Raw genomic sequence first — 22,054 nt, 5'->3', positions numbered from 1 at the left:
TCGCTATTACTAACAGCGACTTTGGGCTTTTAATTTTTTTTTTTTCACTTTCGCTGTTACTAACAGCGACTCTTTCCGAGGCTAGGCTTGGATGTACGAACGCTTATTTTGGGAAATAAGTTTTTACGGAGCTTATTTTTGGAATTAAGTTGTTAAATAATCTTATTTTTTTCAAATCCACTATTACTTTATGGTACAAATTGAACACTATCTATAAGTCCAACCACACCGACATTTTCGCAACGATTTTGAGTGTTTAGGGTATGAAATGACAAAGCATTGCAATTCCTATTCACTTGTCGTAAATTCAGATAGGTTTTAATGAATGGAAGTGGATTTTATACAACTTTTAGTTGATGAAAGGAATCAAGGGTGACAAGAAGCAAGGTTAGACGGATGCATCTTCTTCGGGACACAACAAGAATCACTATCATCGAAGAGTAGTCTCCAATGTAAGGGTAATCAGCAATCCTACAGGCCGAAATGCAAAAGTGTAAGCGACAACTGTATTATGGAAACATAGAACTGTTTTCCTCCAAAGCTCCAATTAGTGACTTCCTCTAAAATCTAGTGCACCAGATTACCATCCCTATTCACTCCAAAGATTTTCTTAATCAAGTCCTGACATTAATCCGTTCCTTACTGGACTCCTATTGGTCGGACAACTAGCAGTTCACCAAAATTTCTCTAAAACAACATTATGTACTTAATCTGATAAGTATTTACTTAATTGTGTCATATCATAATCTCCTACGAAGCCAGTTCATCGGCCGTAACAAGCCTTTTAACTGATCACAACATATCCAAAATGGTGACTTCAAAAATCCACCTCGGCAGTTTAACTAGTTTATTAGACATCAACAACCAACAAATCATACACGTCAGCAGCAAGGCTATGCGTGGTTACTACCATGAAGTCGGGTAGCTTCATTAGAAACATAGAAACGTCCACACAAAAAACTCAGTAATAACAAATTTAGAAGATATAGGTGAGTATGTAGATAAACTGCCTTAAGCGGACAGATGCCCTGGTCTGATGCAAAGAAAATTAGTAACCTCCATCACACGCGGCTTGCAAAGACCAAGTTGGCTGACACAGAAAGAAAACCACCCAATTACAAGTAATCCGGTAGATCAACTTACAAATGAAAATTAATTAGCAATGAAGAGATAAAGGAAGGAATTACCCTTATCATCCAGATTGATTTCTCTTCAATTGCCAAAATTTTAGTCGGCATGCTCTGCCATCATTTGTTTCATGTGTGGATTGGCTCTTATTTCATTTTGAGAAACGTCGTTTGAGACATCTTCATGGGAATCCACAAATGTTTGAGGACTTTTAGGTTCATGTTGAGAGAGATTATGCTCGTTTTCAGAATCCTTGCCCAACAAACCAACTGGCAGGGTGCATGGACCAACTATTTCTTGTTCGGTTGACACTTTTGTCGATGTAGAAGACTCTGGCGTCTCAATATGTCTAACTGAAAAATTGAGAGGTCGATGAAAGAGCAGGTGAGCCACAGCTCGGTCTATTTGGTTCGTCTCAGTCTCCACATTTACATTTGGAACAAATCTGAAATCACAATTGTAGAGAAATGAACAAAGTCAGCAAAATTAGATGTCACTCAGGACTCAGTAGCGTTACCAAATTTTGCAAGAGTTATTCTATAAATAAAGAAGAGGCATTTGTTTGCTGATACACATAAAACCACAAGTACAGAGAAATGAACAAGGTCAGCATTAAATGTTATACACAATTAAGGAAAAAGTAGTAAAATTTGCAAACACATTTAAAATTTGACAGTCTTGCAAGCAGATTACAAATACACATAAAATGACAAAGACAATTTAAACATAAACTTATACATGCAATAGTTTAAACAAATATAATATGACATAGCTTAAAATAGTTGCAGAGGAGGTAGTACTCAAAGTGATTTGCACAGAAAAAAGAATTAGATATACTAGTATTTTGTCAAATTAGAAGGAAAAGGATACATGTTGAATGGTGAATTTAGCTAATCTATAATGGGTTTGAGACAATGAAACATGATTCGGTAGTTAGTTTGCCTTTTAAATTCGCGATTCGCTAAAAATGGTTTTAAAATAACCTAAAACTGACCATAATTCGCTTTTTTCGATTCGCGATTCGCGATTCGCAACGTGATTAGCGAATCATGTGACACTGGTTTGAGATGCTAACTAAAACCTTTATAATTATGTTATTCAGACTTGTATACCTATGTCTGACTCGGATATGTGTCCAAGTGCTTGGCTTGGCTATTTTAATCAGAGATGGTAATCTATTTTTATCGGGCATTGAATTTAACACAAGTTATCAGCTCAGGGTTTATGAAGCCTAAAAATCCCATGTGCTCAATTATTAGTGCAAGTCTGAATCAATGTTCAGTTTATGGTTTGTTTCCCATATATTTGAATAAATGTGTGTAGCAAACGTATTAGGAACTGTTGTGTGTGACTCAAATATAACTCCAAGTGGTGGTAGATAGATGAGCTATGGCGGAAAAAGAGTAGAAGATGGTGAGCTTAGTGTGCATAAGATTGTATGAAGCTCTAAAGGCGATAAAAGGTATTGATTCTGCTTGCTCGAACGAGCATTGGGCTTCTCGTTAGAGCACCCCTCTTCTGCCCAGTATGATGTTGCTATGAGCTACAAGTTGTTGCTTGCTTGTGATTATTCAAGTAAACCTGCTATGTTTTGATTACGGTTAGGGATGGCAACAGGTCAGATCTGGATCGAGTCCAAGTGGACCCGGATCCAGATCCGTTTTCATTATCAAGACCCAGATCCGGATCCGCAGGTCTAGATCTTCAGGACCCATATCCGAATCCGAGGATATTGCGGATCCAATATCGGATCCGAGTCCAAAACGGGTCTGGCTTATTTTTTGCATTTTTTTTGGATCGTATTGAAATTGCATAAAGCTATATTCATTGACTAATGATAATATATATATTTGAGGAAATTCAAAAATTGAAAAACCATGATCGAGAAGCACACTGACAAGCAAATTAAAAGATTCAGAATGGAAAACGAGCTTGTGTTTGCAAAAGATGAGTGCACCAACTTTTGCAAGAGGCTAAAGGTTTGTTCAACACCGTCGAGGAGACTTCAACAAAATGGAGTGGCAAGGAGAGAGAATAGGAACTTACTTGAAAAGGCTTGGTGTATGTTTTTTAAAGCTAAGATAGTAGGGGATATGGACAAAAGCGGATAAGATGATAACTTATTCGGAAATTAGGGCACCTTACCTCACACTAGTTTTGGGTCAAGGGGTTAAGATTATGGAACCCTAATGCATCAAGAGTCATTATTAGCCGAGATATTACATTCAGTGAGTTCGTGTTTCTATATAAAGAGACCTCTTCTTTTGAAGTTTCCGAGAAGGAGGTGGAGCGTGAGAGTAGTGGTAAAACTCGAGAAATATAAGTTGATGATCTTAATGATGAACTTGTAGATTCTCTTCAAAGAGATGAAGATGTTACTTCAACCATCTCACCTAGGAAGGTTACTACTCCAATGAAGGATACATAGCCAATCATGCTACCTACTAGCGTAGCACAAGAAAGAGCCAAGAGGCAAATCAAGCATCCAATATGTTTGTGTTATAAAGATGATAACTTGAGTGTGGTAAGAAAGAAAGTGTAGTTCCGGTGGAAGTATCAAAGAAGTTTGATTTTGGAGATGTTGTTTATGCTCTTCTTGTGGCTAATGACATCATTAGTCTTGTTCCATCTTCATACACCAAAGCCATGGTAATTTGTTGTGAAACAAAAGGATAAAAAGGTCCAAGTGGTTCGACAAGTACAAAAAGGGTATTCCGGGCATTAAAGAGTCGAGGTGTAACAGTAAACTTGTACGCCAGAGTATTGCCAAGTTTGGGAATCGACTACAATAAGACCTTCTCACCAGTGGTAAGGCACACTTCGATTGGCATCCTTTTTGCTCTTGTTGTTTTGAATGATTTGGAGTTGGAACAATCAGATGTGAGAATCGCATTCTTGCATGGTGAGTTAGAAGAGGTTATTTACATGCTGCAACTTGATTGTATTGTTTTTTAGAGGAAGAGAGGATGACTATGTGTGCTTGTTGAAAAACTCTTTGTATGACTTGAAACCATCCCCTTATCAATGATATAAGAGAGTTTATGAATTCATGTTGCAAAATGAGTTTCCTATGAGAAAATACGATAGTTGTGTCTACTTGAGAGAAATAAGTGACGTCTTTTGTTTATCTTTTGCTCTATGTTGATAATATGCTTGTTGTGGCAAAAGACATGCTTGAGGCAAAGACAGTGAAAGAGATGTTGAAGAGATAATTTGAGATGAAAGATTTAGGGCCCCCAAAGAAAGAACGCGGCATAAAAGTTATTAGGGATTGATTAAGGCGAAGCTTGTAATTGTCCCAAGAAAAATACATTGAGAGGGTCTTGGAGCAATTTCAAATGAGTGCTAATAAGCCCGTCTCTACTCTTTTAGCATCACAATCAAAGTTGTCTAAGTTAGATTGTCTTGAATCCAAGGAAGACAATGAATACATGTCATTCATTCCTTATGGCAATGCGATTAGTAGCATCAAGTATGCAATGGTTTTTACTAGATCGAACATTGCTGAAGTCATAGCACTAAACATGGTTAGTATGTACATGACAAATCGAGGAAGGTACATTGGCTTCAGTCAAACCCTTAGGTATTTGACATATACATCTAGCACTTGTATTGAGTATGGTAAGAAACCAAGAAGGTTATAGCTTGATTGGTTTTGTGGACTTCGATTAAGGGGGCAATCTGTATGAGAGGAAGTCCACATCAAAAGTATGTGTTTTTCCTCAATGGTTCAACTATTAGTTGGAGATTTGTGTTGCAAGATGTTGTTGCTCAATCTACAATAGAAGCCAAATACACGGTCTTGATGGTGGGGTTCACGAAAACTCTATAGCTTGGTGGCTTTGTTTGTGAAGTAGAAAAGGTGCATTGTTATAGCGTGTAGTGATAGCCAAAATGCTATTCACTAGGCGATGGAACGAAATACCTTTTTATAGGAGGAGAAAACACATTAAAGTGGAGTTTCACTACATTAGAATTACTATTGCTAGCGGCAAGGTGCTTTTGGTTAAAGTGCATACTTCGGAGAACTTGGTGGATATGTTGACATTAGACAAAGCCATTGACAGCTTCTAAGTTTGAACATTGCTCAAGCGTAGTTGGATGTTACTAATTATGTTGTGTTGGCTCTATTTTGAGGGAAGTTCACCTCTTTAAGGTGGGTATATCCTATGCTAAAATGGCCATTAGGTGCATTCTTTATGGCTGCTTATGGAAAATCATTGGTGAATGGAAAGTTGGTTGATCTCGTCAAGGTGGAGTATTGTTGCTGGGACTATAAAATAACTCCAAGTCATGGTAGATGGATAAGCTATGGTGGAGTATAGAGTTGAAGAAGGTGAGCTTAGTGTGCATTAAAGAATCTATAAAACTTCAAATGCAAAAAAGCTACTTACTTGAGTGGCCATTGGTATGCTTGTTCGAGTGCCCTACAAGTACTAGAAGTTGTTGGCGTTTGAGAACTCATGCTCTGTTTTGTTTATGAGATTTAAAATCCCCTGTTTCTTCCCCCCACTATAAGTACCTTTAGTTCTTTAAACTAGAGAAAAGTATTTATGAGTGTATTTGAGTCACAAAACTAGGGTTTAGTGAGAGGTTTAATGTCTTTGAAATCATTAGTGAATGCTCACAATTAGTGTTGGATTTAATGTCATTGTAATCAAAACACTAGCAACACATTGTTCTTAGGATTTTCTCACATCGTAAAATCTTGTCTTATTTTTCTTTTTAGTTGCAATTTCTCTTACTATTGTTCTTATTAACCTAGATTAAGTCATTTGCCATAACAAGTACAAACATTAAGATAACTCAATTAGCACGAAGATATAAGTTCAACCACCAACAAAGTTGCCCTACTCAAAGAAAAAATGATCCTATAAAATATTGCTTTATAAAAAATCTAATCAAGATAATAATATTTGAAAAGTTAAGAAAAAAAATACACTAAAAAAGTATCGACTTGCAAGTATTGACTTCAAAGATCTAACAACATGGCGTGAGAAAAACCATGATTTAAGAGTAGTAACAAGAAAGGCTCTCATAGTGGAACATCTTATTTACTCATAGGAGAATATTTGAATGGTCTAATAATACAACCATGTACAAGAAATGGATAAGAGATATGAATTATCCATTAAAACAATTGATATTTTTATAATAACATGTGATCTCCATATTTAGATAAAATCTTAACTATAACATCCTTGATCCTTCTACTTATTGCATATGATCCTTCTACTAATCATAAAACGTAATAAGTTATTTTCCACGAAGACTTGAACAACCAATCAAGTACTAGCATTGAACAAATCTAGTAAAGTCTACATACATAAGCTACGCATTGAACAAATCTAGTTGCCTCTTCACTTTCAAGTCACTTTGTGTCATCAATAGTCTCCCAAAGGTAGAATGAAACATTATATTACCTTTATAAGGAAATAAGAACATATATATGGTGAAATAAGAACATATATATGGTGAAACATTATATTACCTTTATTTATTTTATTTTTTTTGAGTCGCTGTTAGTCACAGCGACTTACTCCAAGGCTAGGTTTGAATGTACGGACGCTTATTTTGGGAATTAAGTTTTCACGAAGCTTATTTTTGGAATTAAGTTGTTAAAACATCTTATTTTATTCAAATTTTCAGAAAAACTATGGATAGTGTTCAAAGAACTCATGATATGCTATTCAAATAATGATCTATGATGATGTTGGCCATTGTACACAGCATGATAAGCCACATTAAACCTTTTTAAAACATATTTTCACAAGTAGCAGCCAGCTAATGGTCTATACAACTGGAAAAATGGGATGTGATGTTCAGTGCTACTTATCTTGTTTTAACAAACACCATTTTGATCTTATTATTCAACATTACATTATCCTCAGTATTTTTGTCTACCTAATCATCAATTTCATTGAAATCTGCTAATTAAGAGATGGTCACCTCTCTTTTGGAACTTCTAGAATAATAAGTTTTTTGGTTACATATACAAATATATATGTATAGGATTTTGGCTAATTGATTCCACTAACAATGTTTATTCATCATCGTGTATCTTTCTACAAAACTTCAGCCAGCGATTATTAAGTTAATATTATTAGTTTCCTACCATGTCATTGTCTTCAATCACTACATGATGAGATCGTAAGTACATTCTAATGTAACTTTTGTCATTACTCTTTTCTTTCCAGAATGGCCATGCTGGTTTTGAAAGGGGTTGATATAAATAGTGCTAAGGACATATATGGAAGCAATTTATTTGCTTTAGATAGAAAGTAATTGCACATATGCAGGAAAGAAGTTTCATGGGTGAAGATGCTTAAGAAACACGTGGTGTTCTCAACTATAATGTATGAACTTCAAGAGTTTCTAGTACCTAGTTTCTCTGCATGTCTAGTGCAAATGTATGACTGGCGTAGTTTGGCAAAACCTTTCCAAAAAGAATGGAGTAGCCGCATTATTGTGCTTTTCCACTTTTCATACAAGGTTTTCTTACCTTCAAATAAGTAATTGTTCATGCTCAAAACTTCTCTATTTCACCAACCTGTTTTACCATAATTGAATAACAGCAGACCAATGTTCGCGAAATTCATAAACATGAACTAGTTAATGATCAAATGAAAAAAAAGGATGAAATTTGAACTCTCTAACCTGTCACAGCTGGTAGTCTCTTCCAGTGCATTCTCAAGCTCGTATGTGTTGCTCCTTTTAACACTGCTTGTATTGCTAGAATAATGTCTTTGAGTCGCACTATGGGCTAACCGATATAAGCTGTCTCTTATACACAGCCTTATGTTCATATCTAGCTGCAGAAAGAGATTTTACTTGAGCTTGACTTGAACATCATGCAATAACAAAAATACTCTGCTATACTTGGCATGAATGCTTTGAAAATTTAAATTACATTTATTTCTTTGTCCATCATATAAAACTGCTTATATATTATTATCAGTTCATAGCTCAAATAACGACAACGTAAAACAGAGTATTATTCAGATTATGATAGAACAAAGGACATATAAAGTGGCATACTCTTGATATAATATCTTGGAGCTGGTAGAGAACTGAGTCCTCCACTGAATAGCTTTCAATGCTGGAAATCCTACTAGGATCACATTCTCTGTTTGGAGAGCATGGATCATAGCGAGGAAGAGTGTTCGAAATCTCATCAGGCTCCACATCACTCTTTTCCATCCGAAAATTTTGATTCTCCTCGAAGCTACAACCAGAAAAGGGGTAATCCCCACTTGAAACCTGGTGAGCCAATCGCTGCTGCTGTTTCTGGATAGCAAGCATCGCTCGCATTTGCTGACGCCGCCTCAGCTTTTCAATCTTCTCTTGCGGCGTCATCTTTGTGGGTTTTGATATAGTCTCCGCTGGCTTGTTTAAAGACATTACGTCACCAGGACTAACTTCAGAACTAGAAAGAATAGACTGATGTTCATCATCCGTTGGATTTAGTCTGCCCATCGCTGCATGTTGATTACTGAAATTCCGGTATGCATAAGGAGCATCATATCGAGGAGCAAACTGTTGATAAGGCATGGTCCTATAACCCTGAGACAAGTCCTGTTGATCAGAGGGAGACACGGGGTAACTTTGTAGTGTAGCTGGAGCACATTGGCGACCAAATTGTGGAACATTCAATGCAGATGATGGCCATGTGTCATATATACCCCGCAATGAACTAGAATCAGTTTGTTTCTCAATTGCCTTCTCTTTTTTTGTCTTAGCTTTAAACCATTTCTCCTGTTGGAAAAATTCATAATCAAAGAAAAACTTACAACAGAAACTTATACATTTGGAGAATACATCTTCCAAGAGAACTACAGCAAAAACTAATTTCCTTCTTTCCATTAAAATAATCATTAATACTCTAGGAAATAAGGTTATCTAGGAGACTACCTTTACTTGGTCAAACAAAAAAGATATGAAAGAAAAAAAAGAAAGATGCAAGAGACTTGGAAGAAAAATCATCCTCCGTAACCATAAACTCCTTAATCATTACATAGCAATACTAAAGTAAAGAACAAGCACCTAGATGTTTACAAAACTTTCAACGAAGTGATGATTTCCAGATACACTTTCCTTAATACCCCGTAACTAGGTTCAATCTTCAAAGACACTTTTAAGGGGAAAACCTGAATTTAGTCCTAATCATGGGAAAGTTACTGCCATATCTACTTCCCATTTATTTCTAAGAAATAAATAAAAGGTTAAATACACTTTAACATTAAACAAACTAAACAATTGTCTATGAGAAGTATAACTTAGTGTATCTCAATCTCAAATTCAATCCTTAAAATATTTACGCAACAAGAACTGAACTAATTTAGACTAGATCTAACATGATACTAAACTGAATTATAGGTGGACCTCACTCCACCATCCAAAACAATTCTTACCAATGAAAACAAGGGAGAAAACTCCTAAAAATAAAAAATTGAGTAATTCTAACTCTATTTTATAAAATAATTAAGTTTGAAAACAATTTAAGAAGAAAATATTACTCTAATAGATGCGGAGATTTTAAGAGAATCGGAGGGTAATATAGTGGTAAAGAACTAAAGAAGGATAGAAAGTGGTGGAATGCGAAGGTCAAAGGAACGCTAAAGAAAAAGAAAAAATGTTGCCTTGCACGAGAAAAATGCACGAATGAGGAAAACTTATCAAATTCAAGGAAATTAAAACCAAGGCATAAGTAGTTGTTTGTGAAAAATGGTGTTTGACAAACTAGATTCTAAAGAAGAAGAAAAATAAATCCATAGATTGGCAAAGAGAGACAAGCAAAGACTACAAACATAGGTATAGTAAAATGCATTAGGATAATAGTAATGACAGCCTAGTCTAAAATAGGGATATCAAAGATTATTAGAGGTAGCTTTTTGACAAGTTATTTAATGGAGAGCAAGAAAATGTTGTAGGAGACATAATCATCACCCCCGAGGAAAAAGTAGAGAGTTTATGCAAAGACCGAGGGACTTAAAAAATATGAATCTAAAGAAAACAGTAGGTCCAGATGGTATACCTATTAAAGTTTGGAAAGGCCTAGGGCCAATTGGAGTTACTTGGCTAATTGAATTATTAAACAAGATTTGTGTCAAAGAAGAAAGAAGGCTCAAGCACGTAATTAAATATACCAATCCAAGAAAAGGTGGAGATAAGAATAGTAAATAATTAGAATAACAAACTTTTATTAGTTTGTTATTTTGGTTATATTTTGATAAGCTGGCTTTATTTTGTTGTGGCGTCTATAAATATAGGCTTGGGGGATGATTAGTTGAGGGTTTATGCTTGTGTGTCATTTGGGTGTATTACACATGAGAGTATTGAGCCGCTCTAAGAGCTCAAGGGAGGAATTCTCTCTAATAACAAGCATTATGTTTTCATTAATCATTCTTGATAGCAATTCAATCTTATGTGCGTATTATGTACAACTATTGTCCTCTCTGCTTGTGCCCATCTTGTAGGTCAGTAGGCAATTCTCATGAGCGGTATGACTGTGGTATCAAAGCAGATTTATGGTGTTGGTGCCCACACAGGCTAGCCGTATTGATAGTTTGGAGGATAATTTGTTGACTTTACAAACATCAATTCCAAAACATAAAAGTTCTTTGGACCGGTTTGCGGATATAATAAAATATTTTGAAGAGTCCCAATCCAAGATAAGGGCGGAAAGTACGAAGAAGTTAGAAAAATATTCAAGAAGTCAAGGGGATATCAAGACGACAGTGACGCTTCTCATGACGGAGGTCAAGAGCCTCAGTGATAAGGTGTCGCGTCTGGCCTTAATAGAAGTAAGACAAACCAACAATTTTTTGGGATATAAAGAAAGACTAACGAGTGAAAAGTCAAGAAACGATCCAATGGAGTATGAGTTTGAGGATCAAGAATATTAGGTTTCAAAGAGGTAATGGGAATGGTCACAGTGAGACGTCCAATTGGAGATTTAAGAGGTTGGAGTTTTCCATATTTGCCGTTATAGCTCCCGATGGGTGGATAGTCAAGGCGGAAAGGTGGTTTGATTTTTACCAATTATTGGAATAAGAAAGATTGAAGCGGCAATGATGGGTTTAAATAGGGATGGTCATATTCAATTTGCCTCAAGTTTGGATGCAGAAATGAAGAGTGTTTTTTAGCAAATTTCATTAGAGGTATCTCTTCCAAGGTGATACAACTTGGTCTTATATATCCTTTAGCCAACAAATCCTCAAGTTGTACCTTCAACTCTTGCAACTCGGCAGGCGCCATCCTATAAGGTGCCTTTGAAATGGGTCCTATTCCCGGAACTAAATCAATCTTGAAGTCTAACTCCCACACAGGTGGCATCTCTGGAATCTCATCTGGGAACACGTCAACAAACTCCTTAACTACAGGTATCTCTTCTAACTCGTCCTCCTTCATGCTCGTGTCCTTCACATGGCACAAATATACGGGGTAGCCTTTCCTAAGATGGGTCTGGAGATTTAAGGCGAAGATAAGCTTGGTCTTTGGTTGTTCGAAAGCAGTTTTTTGGTAGGTTAGTTTATTTCCCTTAGGGCCTCTAAAGGTAATTCTCTGTTTAGCACAATGGATTTTAGCCTGATACTTCTTTAACCAATCCATCCCCAAAATCAAATCGAAGTCTTTTAAATTAAATTCAATAAGGTTCGCGAGTAGCTCGGTTTCAGAGATAATAATAGGCATACCTAAGTAAAGGTTCTTACTAAGAAAGGTTTCAACTGAGGGTGTGGTTACCTTAGCTTGACATGAGGAAGAAGGTTGAAAGGAATGTTTTTCGATAAAAGATTGAGATAAAAAGGAATGTGAAGCTCCGGAATCAACGGGTACAAAAGAAGGTTTAGAGTTTACAAGAAAAGTACCCGTCATAACGTTGGCGTCCAAATCAGCTTCATTCTTGCTCATAACGTGGAGTCTCCCATTGAAAGTGCGTCTTCCATTTCCATTGGTTCCATTGTTAATCTGATTGTTGTTGGAGTTGTACTTGTCATTTGCTGAACCATTTCCTGCTTGAATATTGTTCAAGTGGTTGTTGAAGTTTTGGTTCCTGGGCCCTCCTCCATTGTTGTTATAGCCCTTGTTGTGTCCATTCTGCCCTGGTTGATTTCCACCTTGCTTCTTAGGACAATAATTAGCCTCATGTCCAGCTTCGCCACAAGCATAACATTTAATTGGTTCGCCTTGGCACATATAGCCCGAATGACTTTTCTCACAGACCCAGGCCCTCTGATTACCATTCCTTTGTTGGTTTTCATTTTGCCTAGCGTTTTGGTAGTTCCTATTATTTTATCCTCCTCTGTGGTGATTGTTCCTACCATTACCCTTATTGTCCCCAAAACAAGGTCTTTTATCATTACTTTGACTATCCGCATTATTTTGGTCTTTCCTCTTGTTTCTACCTAAAACATCTTCTTCTTTTTGTAAGATCCTCTCCATATTACAAGCCTTAGAATAAGCCTCTGCAAGGGTAGATGAGGTACTTCCTCCTAACCTAGTTTGTATCCTGAAAGCTAAACCATCCTCAAATTTTTGTGCCTTAGAAACTTCATCAAAGACCATGTTAGAGCAAAACTTAGCATATTCATTAAACTTTTGGGCATATTCCTTGACACTCATAAACTTCCCTTGGTTCAACCTATTAAATTTACAGCACTTTTGTCTTCTAATGTGTTCAGGAAAGAATCAACCTCTAATAGCAACCTTAACAGAATCCCAGACAAAGTTTAGTTGGTTACTAATGGTTTGTCCCTCAGTTTCCCACCATGTGTCGGCATCCTCACGTAGGTAAAACGTGGCTTGGTTAACCTTTTGGGCCTCAGGTGTTCCATTTGCAGTAAAGATTTTCTCCATGTCACGTAGCCAATTCTCTAATAGCATAGGGTCTTCTTTCCCAACAAAGATAGGGGGTTTTAAAGTGGCAATCTTCTTAGCCATGACAGCTTGGGGCTCATCATGTCCATTGTTCATATTGTTAGCTTGGTTTTGCACTAGTAATACTATGTTTTGTTGACGCCGGCGAGATCGAGTGTAAGCGTTCGGAGATGAAAAGTGATGAAAAGTGATGGAGAGACGGAAGTGGAAGTGGAAGTGGAAGAGGAAGAGGACGGGGCCGACAGTGTTGAATCAAAAGAAATAGGAGAGTTACCGATGAGTGTATCTTTGAATTTCGTTGTGGGTATTGATAACCCAAAAACTATGAAGATTATAGGATGAATTAGAGGGGAAAAAGTGGTGGTTACGAATTATGATAGATACGAGAGCGACCCATAAGTTCATTGACCCTAAATAAGCTGGAGTTAACCGTAATCGCTACGGAGGAATTTGGGGTGACACTTGGAATGGGGAAGGTGCAAATGAGAAGAGGGAGTTGTAGGGATGTTGAGCTCAATCTAGGAGCCCTGAGCATTTGTGAAAATTTCTTACCCTTTGAATTAGGACACTCTGATGTCGTACTCGAACTAGAATGGCTCGCCGAATTGGGAACGCTTTCTACCAATTGGAAGACACCGATGATGCAATTTAATTAGAAAGGTAGTAAGATTATTTTGTGGGGAGACCCATCCCTTGAACGCTCCCTAATTACACTGAAATCCATGATGGAGAATATTTGAAAGAGTCAGGATTTTGGTGGAGCTGACCAGTTTAGGCGACAAAGTTAGAAAATCAGCAGACAGAATTCTAGACACATTGAGATCGATTGTTCGACAGTTTGGGAGTGTGTTCCAGATGACACTGCGATTGCCCCTTGAACGTACAAAAAATCAAATAAACCTTAAAGTGGGTCCAAAAGGAGGAGATTGAACGATTAGACCATGAACATTGTAGAGGATTTACCTTCCTCTTAGTACTCTCTTTCCTCCTTTAAGCTATCCTCTTGAATGTGTAGAGGAAATAACAATCCTCTTAACCAAGAGGATTGGTATTGATCCTCTCCATGAAGAGGATGGAAATGGGAGGAAGAGGATTGAGTAGTACACATGTCACAATTTCATTGGTTGTATTCAATTTTGATTTTTGTACAATGTTATTATTTAAAACGGTTATTAAAAAAACGGGAAGGTAAAATTTCAAAATAATTTCACCAACGACTCTATTTTTTTTCTCTATAAAATGAACCTAACTTTGCCTATATTTCACACACTTCAATTTTTTGTGTGGGCTGAATTTTTACGACTAGTATTCCGCTAATTAATTAATTATGCAAAATAATTGGCTAAACAATATTTATTTTTCAATAATTAAACAAATTACAATTATTGATTTTGGTGATAGGAAAAAGAATGTGTAATGGGTTATATGTGAGTAAGAGAGAGAAAGTGAAAAGAGGATGAAAGAGTATCCCTTTGAATGTTGGATAAATTAAAGGAATAGAATGAGGAAAAGGATGTAAATAGTGAAAAATGATGTGGAGGAAAGAAAAAATGATGTGTCAAATGGAGAAAAAAAGATAGAATTGTGAAGATGATATATTTGTCCTCTTAATTGTTCATGTTCTTAGTGACCGACATGCTACAAGCAGGAATAATCCAACTGTCCTTAAGCCTCTTTTCCTAGTTCGGTCTTACTAGTGAAGAAAAAAGATAGTTGATGGCGTTTTTGTGTAGATTACCAGGCATTAAACGAAGAAAACATTGTCTATAAGTATCCAATCCCAATTATTGAAAAGCTGTTGGATAAATTACAAGGAGCTGCGGCTTTTTTTGAATTAGATCTAAAGGCGGGGTATCATCGGATACGTATGAAAAAAGAAGATGTTCATAAGCCAGCCTTCCGCACTAATGATGGCCATTATGAGTATTTGGTTATGCCATTCAGATTAACGAATGCTCCGACTACATTCCAATCTCTTATGAACGACATATTTAAAACGTAACTTTGTTAATTCGTCCATGTCTTATTTGATGACATACTAATTTATAGTTCTACTTAGACTGAACATGTCCAACATTTATCCATGGTGTTAGAATTGTTGACTCAGCATCGGTTTTATGCAAACGCCAAAAAGTGTGAAATCGGCCAGAGTCAATGGACATACTTGGGCCACAATGTATCTGGAGAAGGGGTAGCTGTTGATCCGGATAAGACAGGATTAGACAGTTCCTCGTAAAAGAGTTGCGTGGTTTCTTAGGGTTAACGGGGTATTATCGCAAACTTATCTATAGGTATACACAGATGGCAGCTCTACTAACTCAACAATTAAAGAAGGATAATTTCAGTAAAAAATCAAAAGCGGCATCGACTTTTGAGGAATTGAAAAAGGCATTACTAGATTTTACCGTACCTGTTTTTGTTGAAACAGATGCTTCGGGAGAAGGCTTAGGCGCAGTTCTCTCATAGAACAAACATCCTATTACATATTTCAGCAAGTCCCTTGGGGTTTGTGAGCAAGCCAAGTCCATCTACGAGAAGGAATTCTAGGCAATAGTTTTGGTGATCCAAAATAGACGTCATTACCTAATTGTTATTCTAGAGCAAAGGAGCTTGCGGTTTATTCTAGAGCAAAGGAAGGTGGGAGTAGAATATCAAAAATGGGTCAGCAAGTTGTTGGGGTACGACTGCGACATACAATACCGACCAGGAGTTACCAACAAGGCAGATAACGCTGTATCTCGACATCCAGCTATTGAAGGGGTCCATTTGAATTTGTTAGTAACTAATTGTCAAGTAGATTGGTAATTTCTGCGAGATGAGGTAACCAAGGATGCAATGTTCGGTAGATTGAAAGTTGAATTAATGGAGCATGGGGGAGAAATATCGGGGTTCACCTTGATTCATGAACGTTTACTGTACAAAGGACGCATGCCAACCCTAGCACATCTGTGGCCATTGACAAGCTTTTAAATGCATAGCATACTTTGGCAGTGGGAAGGCATAATGGCTAGTATGAAACCCACCTACAGTTGGCGGAAGATTGGTTTTGGGAGGGAATGCGAAAGTCGGTTACACAGTTCGTGAGAAACTATCATATTTGACAACAACCAATGTCTCATCAACAACTGGCGGGCCTATTACGACCTTTACCCATTCCAGATCACATTTGGGAAGACCTAACCATAGATTTTTTTGTGGGCATTACCTAAGTCAAGCAGTTATAACATGGTTTTGGTAGTAGTTTATAGATTAAGCAAGTATGCTCACTTTATCGGTCTTAAACACCGCTTTACGGCATATTCAGTGGCAGTTTTCTTTGTTCAAGAGATAGTTCGTCTTCATGGTTTTCCATCATCCAAAGTGTCAGATCGTGATAAGATCTTTATGAGCAATTTTTTGGTCCGAATTGTTCCACTTACAAGGCACCATATTGCTACGGAGTACGACCTATCACCCCGGACAGACGGGCAAAGCGAGATATTCAATCAAGCCTTAAAAACTTATCTTTGTTTTTTTATTAATGGCTAACCTCGACAATGGGCCAAATGGTTGTACTGGCAGAGCACTATTACAACACCGCACCACATGTCCATAAAGATGCCCCCTTTTATGGCTTTCTATGGTCGTTCCTCACCTTCTCTTATTCGATTGGGTAACAATGCCACTCCAGTTGAGAGTCTCGAACAATGGCTTAACGAAAGAGATGCGGTTTTGGATGATCTTATACAAACTGAAGCTAGCTACGAAGAGTAAGATACACCCTATATTTCACGTATCTCAACTCAAGAGGGTTAACGGAGCTGGCTTTAATCCACCAACACAATTGACACCATCCTTGGAAATGGTTATTGAACCAACATCTATGTTGAAAATTCGTAAAGAGCCGGAGCAACCAATACATGCATTAGAGGTACTCATTAAATGGAGAGGGTTGTAAGATTCAGAAGCAACTTGGGAGCTTTACCACAATATCCTAACATTTTTTTCCTAATTTCCATCTTGATGACAACATGTTACTCTTTGGAAAGGTATTGTCATAGAAGAGAGAAGGCCTCGTAATTAAGTATACCTATTCAAGAAAAGGTAGAAATAGGAATATTAAATAATTAGAATAACAAACTTGTGTTAGTTTGTTATTTCGGTTATATTTTGATGAGCTGACTTTATTTTGTTGCGGCGTTTGTATATATAGGTTTGGGGAATGATTAGTTAGGGTTTATGATTGTAGTGTCCGCTCTAAAAGCTCAATGAAGGATTTCTCTCAAATAACAAGCATTTTGTTTTCAGTAATCATTCTTGATAGCAATTTAATCTTGCATACGGTAATCTGTATAACTACTGTCCTCTCTGCTTGTACCCATCTTGCAAATTACGAAAATTTGCAAGAAAATATGATATCGAATGAATGGAGAAGTACTTAGGTACCCATTCACAACAACAAAGGAAATGTTCAAGATTGCTCCAACTACCGAGGAATAAAAGTCATGACCCATACTATGAAGATATGAAAAAGAGTGTTAGATGTGGGTATGAGGAGATGAATATGAAATTCTACAATGGAAGAAATTCATGTGATGCGGCAAATGGTGGAGCAATGACAACGAAGGGTATTCCCAAGAAACATATTGATAGTGTAAGATATATATTGAGAAGAAAAGATAAATGTAAGACATCTAGAGGATCACAATGGATTTAAACCACAATTAGTCTTCACCAAGGTTCAACCTTATGCCCTTGCTTTTTGCAGCAGTCTTAGACGAGATAACTTGATCGTTACAAGGAGACGTGCCTTTGTACATGTTATTTGTAGAAGACATTGTGTTTGTAGAGGAAAAGACTAAGGGGTTAAAAGCTAAGATAGAATGATGCAGCAAGAGACGGAGTCATGAAGGATTAAATTAATTCGAATTAAAATTGAGTACATAAAGTGCCAATCAATTTACTACAAATGAGATAAGTAGACATAATAAAGTAAGAAGATAAAGATTCGTTTCTAGTGGATGCTTTGAATACATTGGGTCCATCTTCTAGTGTAGTGGGGATATGTAACAAGATGTGACTTATAACAAAGTGTGGGTGGTAAAACTTAGACCGGCTACTGGAATATTTTGTATTCAAGGCTTAGGAGTCGAAAATATTGAGAAGACGAAAGAAAATCGTTTAAGATGATTTGGACATGTTCAAAGACGGTTATAACCGATACGGAAGATAGTAAGTGGAAACTCGACAGACTTAAAAAAGGGCGAGAAAGATCGAAGATGACCTAGATGGAATAAATGGATAAGGATATGAAAGATTTATACTAACATGTTTAGATGGTAGTAAATCAAAATGAATAGAGAATAAAAAATATTGCGGACCGTTGGAACTGAAGTATTTGGATCATGCAACCTACCCCAACCGCATATTTGTAAGAAAGGTATCAAGAAATATCAATATAAATAAAAAAATAGATACAAAATATTAAGCATAAAAGAATTAATTAAGGATTATAAATCAATATTTTGGACAAAGATTATGGAAAAATATGTTAGGGTGGTAAGAATAAATGTATTTTCTAAAGTTCAATACAATACAGAGAACCATTAAATGGGCAAAAAGAGACTATCGTGGTCTCCTGAATCATAGAAAAAGATTGAGTCAGAATTAGTCAACCAATACCTAGATTATCTAGCAGCAAGAGAAGTATGGAAGTTTTTGAGGCAACGTATAGTAGCAGATGTTATTGTTAATGTTAATGGTGACTTGAATGCACAATCAAGTCATGCACATAGAGATGGTATCTCTTGGGAGGTTTTATGGGTGATTAAGGTTGTGATTTAATGTGGTGTTTAAGAGTGTGAGTCAATACAAGTTATGAAGGTATTGAAGCAAGACTTAAACATGAGAATTATGGTGTATGATGAATATTTTAATGAGGGATTTCATAAGTTTCTGATTTTATTGAAGATACCTTGAACAAGGTATTGATGGATTAATGCTGCCTTGAACGAGCATTAATGAAGGAAGAAGTCAGTAGGCATCAGGTGAAGAAGTGCTCGAACGAGCTCAGCTATTGCTCGAACGAGCACTCGATCCAGAAGCTTCAGAATCCAGCCCCTGCTATCCACTCGAACGAGCAGCCTGGTGGCTCGAACGAGTAGGCCTGCTGCTGAGCCTAGGATGCTGTTTTGACATTCTGTTTTCATGAGGAGCAGTTTATTGTGCTTTTATTCCAATGTATTAAGTATTGCATTATCATTAAATGTAATTAGCTCTATAAATAGGGAGCTCTCATGTACATCAAAATCATCACAAAAAATACACCCCAAGCCAAACACTAGTCTAATCTCTTCTCTATTGTAATTCTCCATACTTGAGAGTTCTTTGAACTCCTATGATAATATAAGAGATACTACACACCGGAGGACGTAGCCTTAATTGGGTGAACCTCGTTAAATCTTTGTGTCGTTTTATTGCATTATTTTCTCCTACAAACATTGGTTTATTTGATAGCGTAATTTGTTTGTCAACTTTCCATCTTGGTGATATTAGAGATTGAAACGCGTCGTTTGATCTCTAATATAGCATCGTTTTCAGTTATGTCTTATAAATTTGATCTAATAGTGAAAACAAACAACCTAAAACAAGGGAAAGACTCAATGGAAGTCTCTTATAACAATCTTGTCACAATTTGGAAGGAGATATCAATGGGAGCATGCCAAATCCAGTGAAGGATGCAAAAACACACCACAATCTACAATGGCACAATACAAAGGAATTGTTTGTAACAAATTTTGGACGAGATACGTGACTCCCTTAACAAATATTGAAGAAAAATACTAAACCAGGAGCTCTAATCTTCAGCGGAAACGACATGATGCAATAATTAGAATGGACATCACATAGAGAAGGGTTAAGCATAGGGAAATAACATATATATTGGAAAGGGGAAGAAAGAGAATCAAGAAAAAAATTATACACACATTTTAAGCAAGTACATACTCATTTTTAGAGTCACAAGCTTCTAGAATGCTTGTATTTTTATTCTTTATTGTAATGCTTCGAGTCATAGTATTCAATCTACATTTACATTCTTTTTTTTTGAAAGGACGTTTACATCCTAATCTAACATTACACCATTAATACATTTGCTCAGTACTTAGCTAATTTCTGTCCTCAACAATATTCTCATGACAATCAAATTTCACACAACGACCTTAGTATTACAGATAATGAAGTTTCATAGAGACTCCAACAATTTAAAACCTTAAAAAGCATTATGAATAGTTTGGTGTGAATCTCAGAGAAGAAATGAGTAAACTAACAAGAACAAAACAAGAATCAAGGAAAATGCTGAATTTTGAGTATCCAGCTTACTCCAACCAGCCTTAACTTTGTACTAATTTCTTTTTGCATGATTACAGCATTTAAGCACCACATTATTTATAATAGATTAAACTACTGCCAGCTCATACAAGTAAAACCATTTCATTCCCCCTTACCCCTGCCTAATTCTGTTATGGCTCATTAAGTTCTATAACAGAAATATTCCCTCCTAGTGACACCTCAGCATTAACATTCTTCTTTTTGCCTCTCTTTTGATATGTAAGCAAATTGGGCTTGGGCTGCTTAGTGTTAGTAAATGGCATAGCATAGTTACCCATTTTTATTAAACATGGGATCCGCACACAAAAACAACTTCTAGCGCTTCTCACAACATAATGTAACAAACATCAGTTGTTTCCAAAGCATGTATTGTGTAGAGAAAATTTTAAAGCATAAAAGTATGGGTTTATTCTCCGTCAACCCATAAAAGTTTGAAAACAAATGAGGCAAACATTTAGGTTATAATAAATGAGACAAATTTTGAAATACCGGAGGAATTTGATTGTAATTGGTATATACAAAGTAGCTAGCTCAGTTTAAAATATAGTAATATTGTATGTTAAATATAATAATTAGTTCAAATCTTATGTAAGCCATTATTGAACTTAATGACACATAAAAGTAATGAGTATTATTAGGGTGTGGAATAATGTGGTACTTGTAAACACTTTAATTTAGTTTATCATGTAAGGGAAGAAGACACATGTCTTATGAGAGTTATAATAATTTTTTGCGGGACTACAGTAAAAACTTGCCTACCGTCATTATATTATGTCACAAATTTAAAGAAATTGGCACAAAAGCAATAAGCAGACATAGTAATTGCACTGAAACAATAGAGTTCTTTCAGAATGGAATATGTAATCTTATAAGCAGACTTATGGAAAGATAAAATATTTTCAGCAGCAATATGACTCTGAATTGCTCTCGTCATTGATGCTAAAACCAATCTGTTTGGTATAGAATCAAAGCACTCAAAAAGCAAATTCATTGAATCACATAAATTATAAAGATCAAATTAAGAACATTCTTTGTACCTCTTTTCTGGCCAAATCTGTGACACCCATAGTATAAACCTCTTTCTCAACATGCTTGCCAATGGTTTGGTGGGGGTAAGGAGAGAGGCTATCTTGCTTTTGCGAACCAGTAGTTAAAGAGGGGTTTTCATTGTGCAGAAATTCAGAATCTCTCTCGTTTGCAGCAGTGCATCCTAATGCTCCGAATTCCCAGTTTGTTGATCCTAGAGCTGCAGATGAGGATTTAGCCACCCCAGTTAGGAGATCCTTCGATGAAGACCAAAGCTCATCTGTGCTGCCGAGACTTGTGTTCCCCTCTAGTTCATCGTTGCTGCAAAATCATCACTTGTGAGAATACTCTGTCAGATGGATACCATCACAAAATTTCAGAATTTTGTTCTCCATCATAAAAAGAAATATAAAACAGTTTACTAAAAACAAGGATAAGTAATAAATAGGGTCAGAATTCCAATGCACAAAATAAAGATATCCATCAAAACAAGTCAAGTGATTATCACACACATACGGAAGAGAAAAAACAAGGAAAAGCAAGACTTAAAAAAGGAACAAAAGATAGAATATGAGATATCAAATGATGTACTACTTATATTAAAAATGCTTTGCTTTTAACATGCCTCAACTAACAAAGCATTATCTAGGACAAA

General features: G+C 36.4%; 1 protein-coding gene across 2 annotated transcripts in view; it reads right to left on the bottom strand.

Moving 5' to 3' along the window:
- Positions 1 to 682: 682 nt before the first annotated feature.
- LOC130804389 (protein LNK2-like) overlaps positions 683 to 22,054 on the bottom strand; it is a 46,251-nt gene continuing 24,879 nt past the window's right edge. The window contains exons 4-8 of one of the 2 annotated variants that reach the window (XM_057668808.1): positions 21,411 to 21,720; positions 8,167 to 8,883; positions 7,786 to 7,940; positions 1,188 to 1,573; positions 683 to 1,090 (exon numbers count right to left, since the gene is read on the bottom strand). In XM_057668808.1, the coding sequence (XP_057524791.1) occupies positions 1,228 to 1,573; positions 7,786 to 7,940; positions 8,167 to 8,883; positions 21,411 to 21,720 (1,528 nt within the window). In that variant the 3' untranslated portion in view covers positions 683 to 1,090; positions 1,188 to 1,227. Of the gene's footprint in view, positions 1,574 to 7,785; positions 7,941 to 8,166; positions 8,884 to 21,410; positions 21,721 to 22,054 lie in introns of both variants that reach the window. The other variant, XM_057668807.1, reaches the window with a different exon arrangement.

The sequence above is a fragment of the Amaranthus tricolor genome, chromosome 17 (assembly GCF_026212465.1).
Source record: "Amaranthus tricolor cultivar Red isolate AtriRed21 chromosome 17, ASM2621246v1, whole genome shotgun sequence".
In the NCBI taxonomy this organism is placed as follows: Eukaryota; Viridiplantae; Streptophyta; class Magnoliopsida; order Caryophyllales; family Amaranthaceae; genus Amaranthus; species Amaranthus tricolor.
The sequence above is the reverse complement of the archived record's forward strand: the minus strand, read 5'-3'. Positions and strand labels throughout refer to the sequence as shown.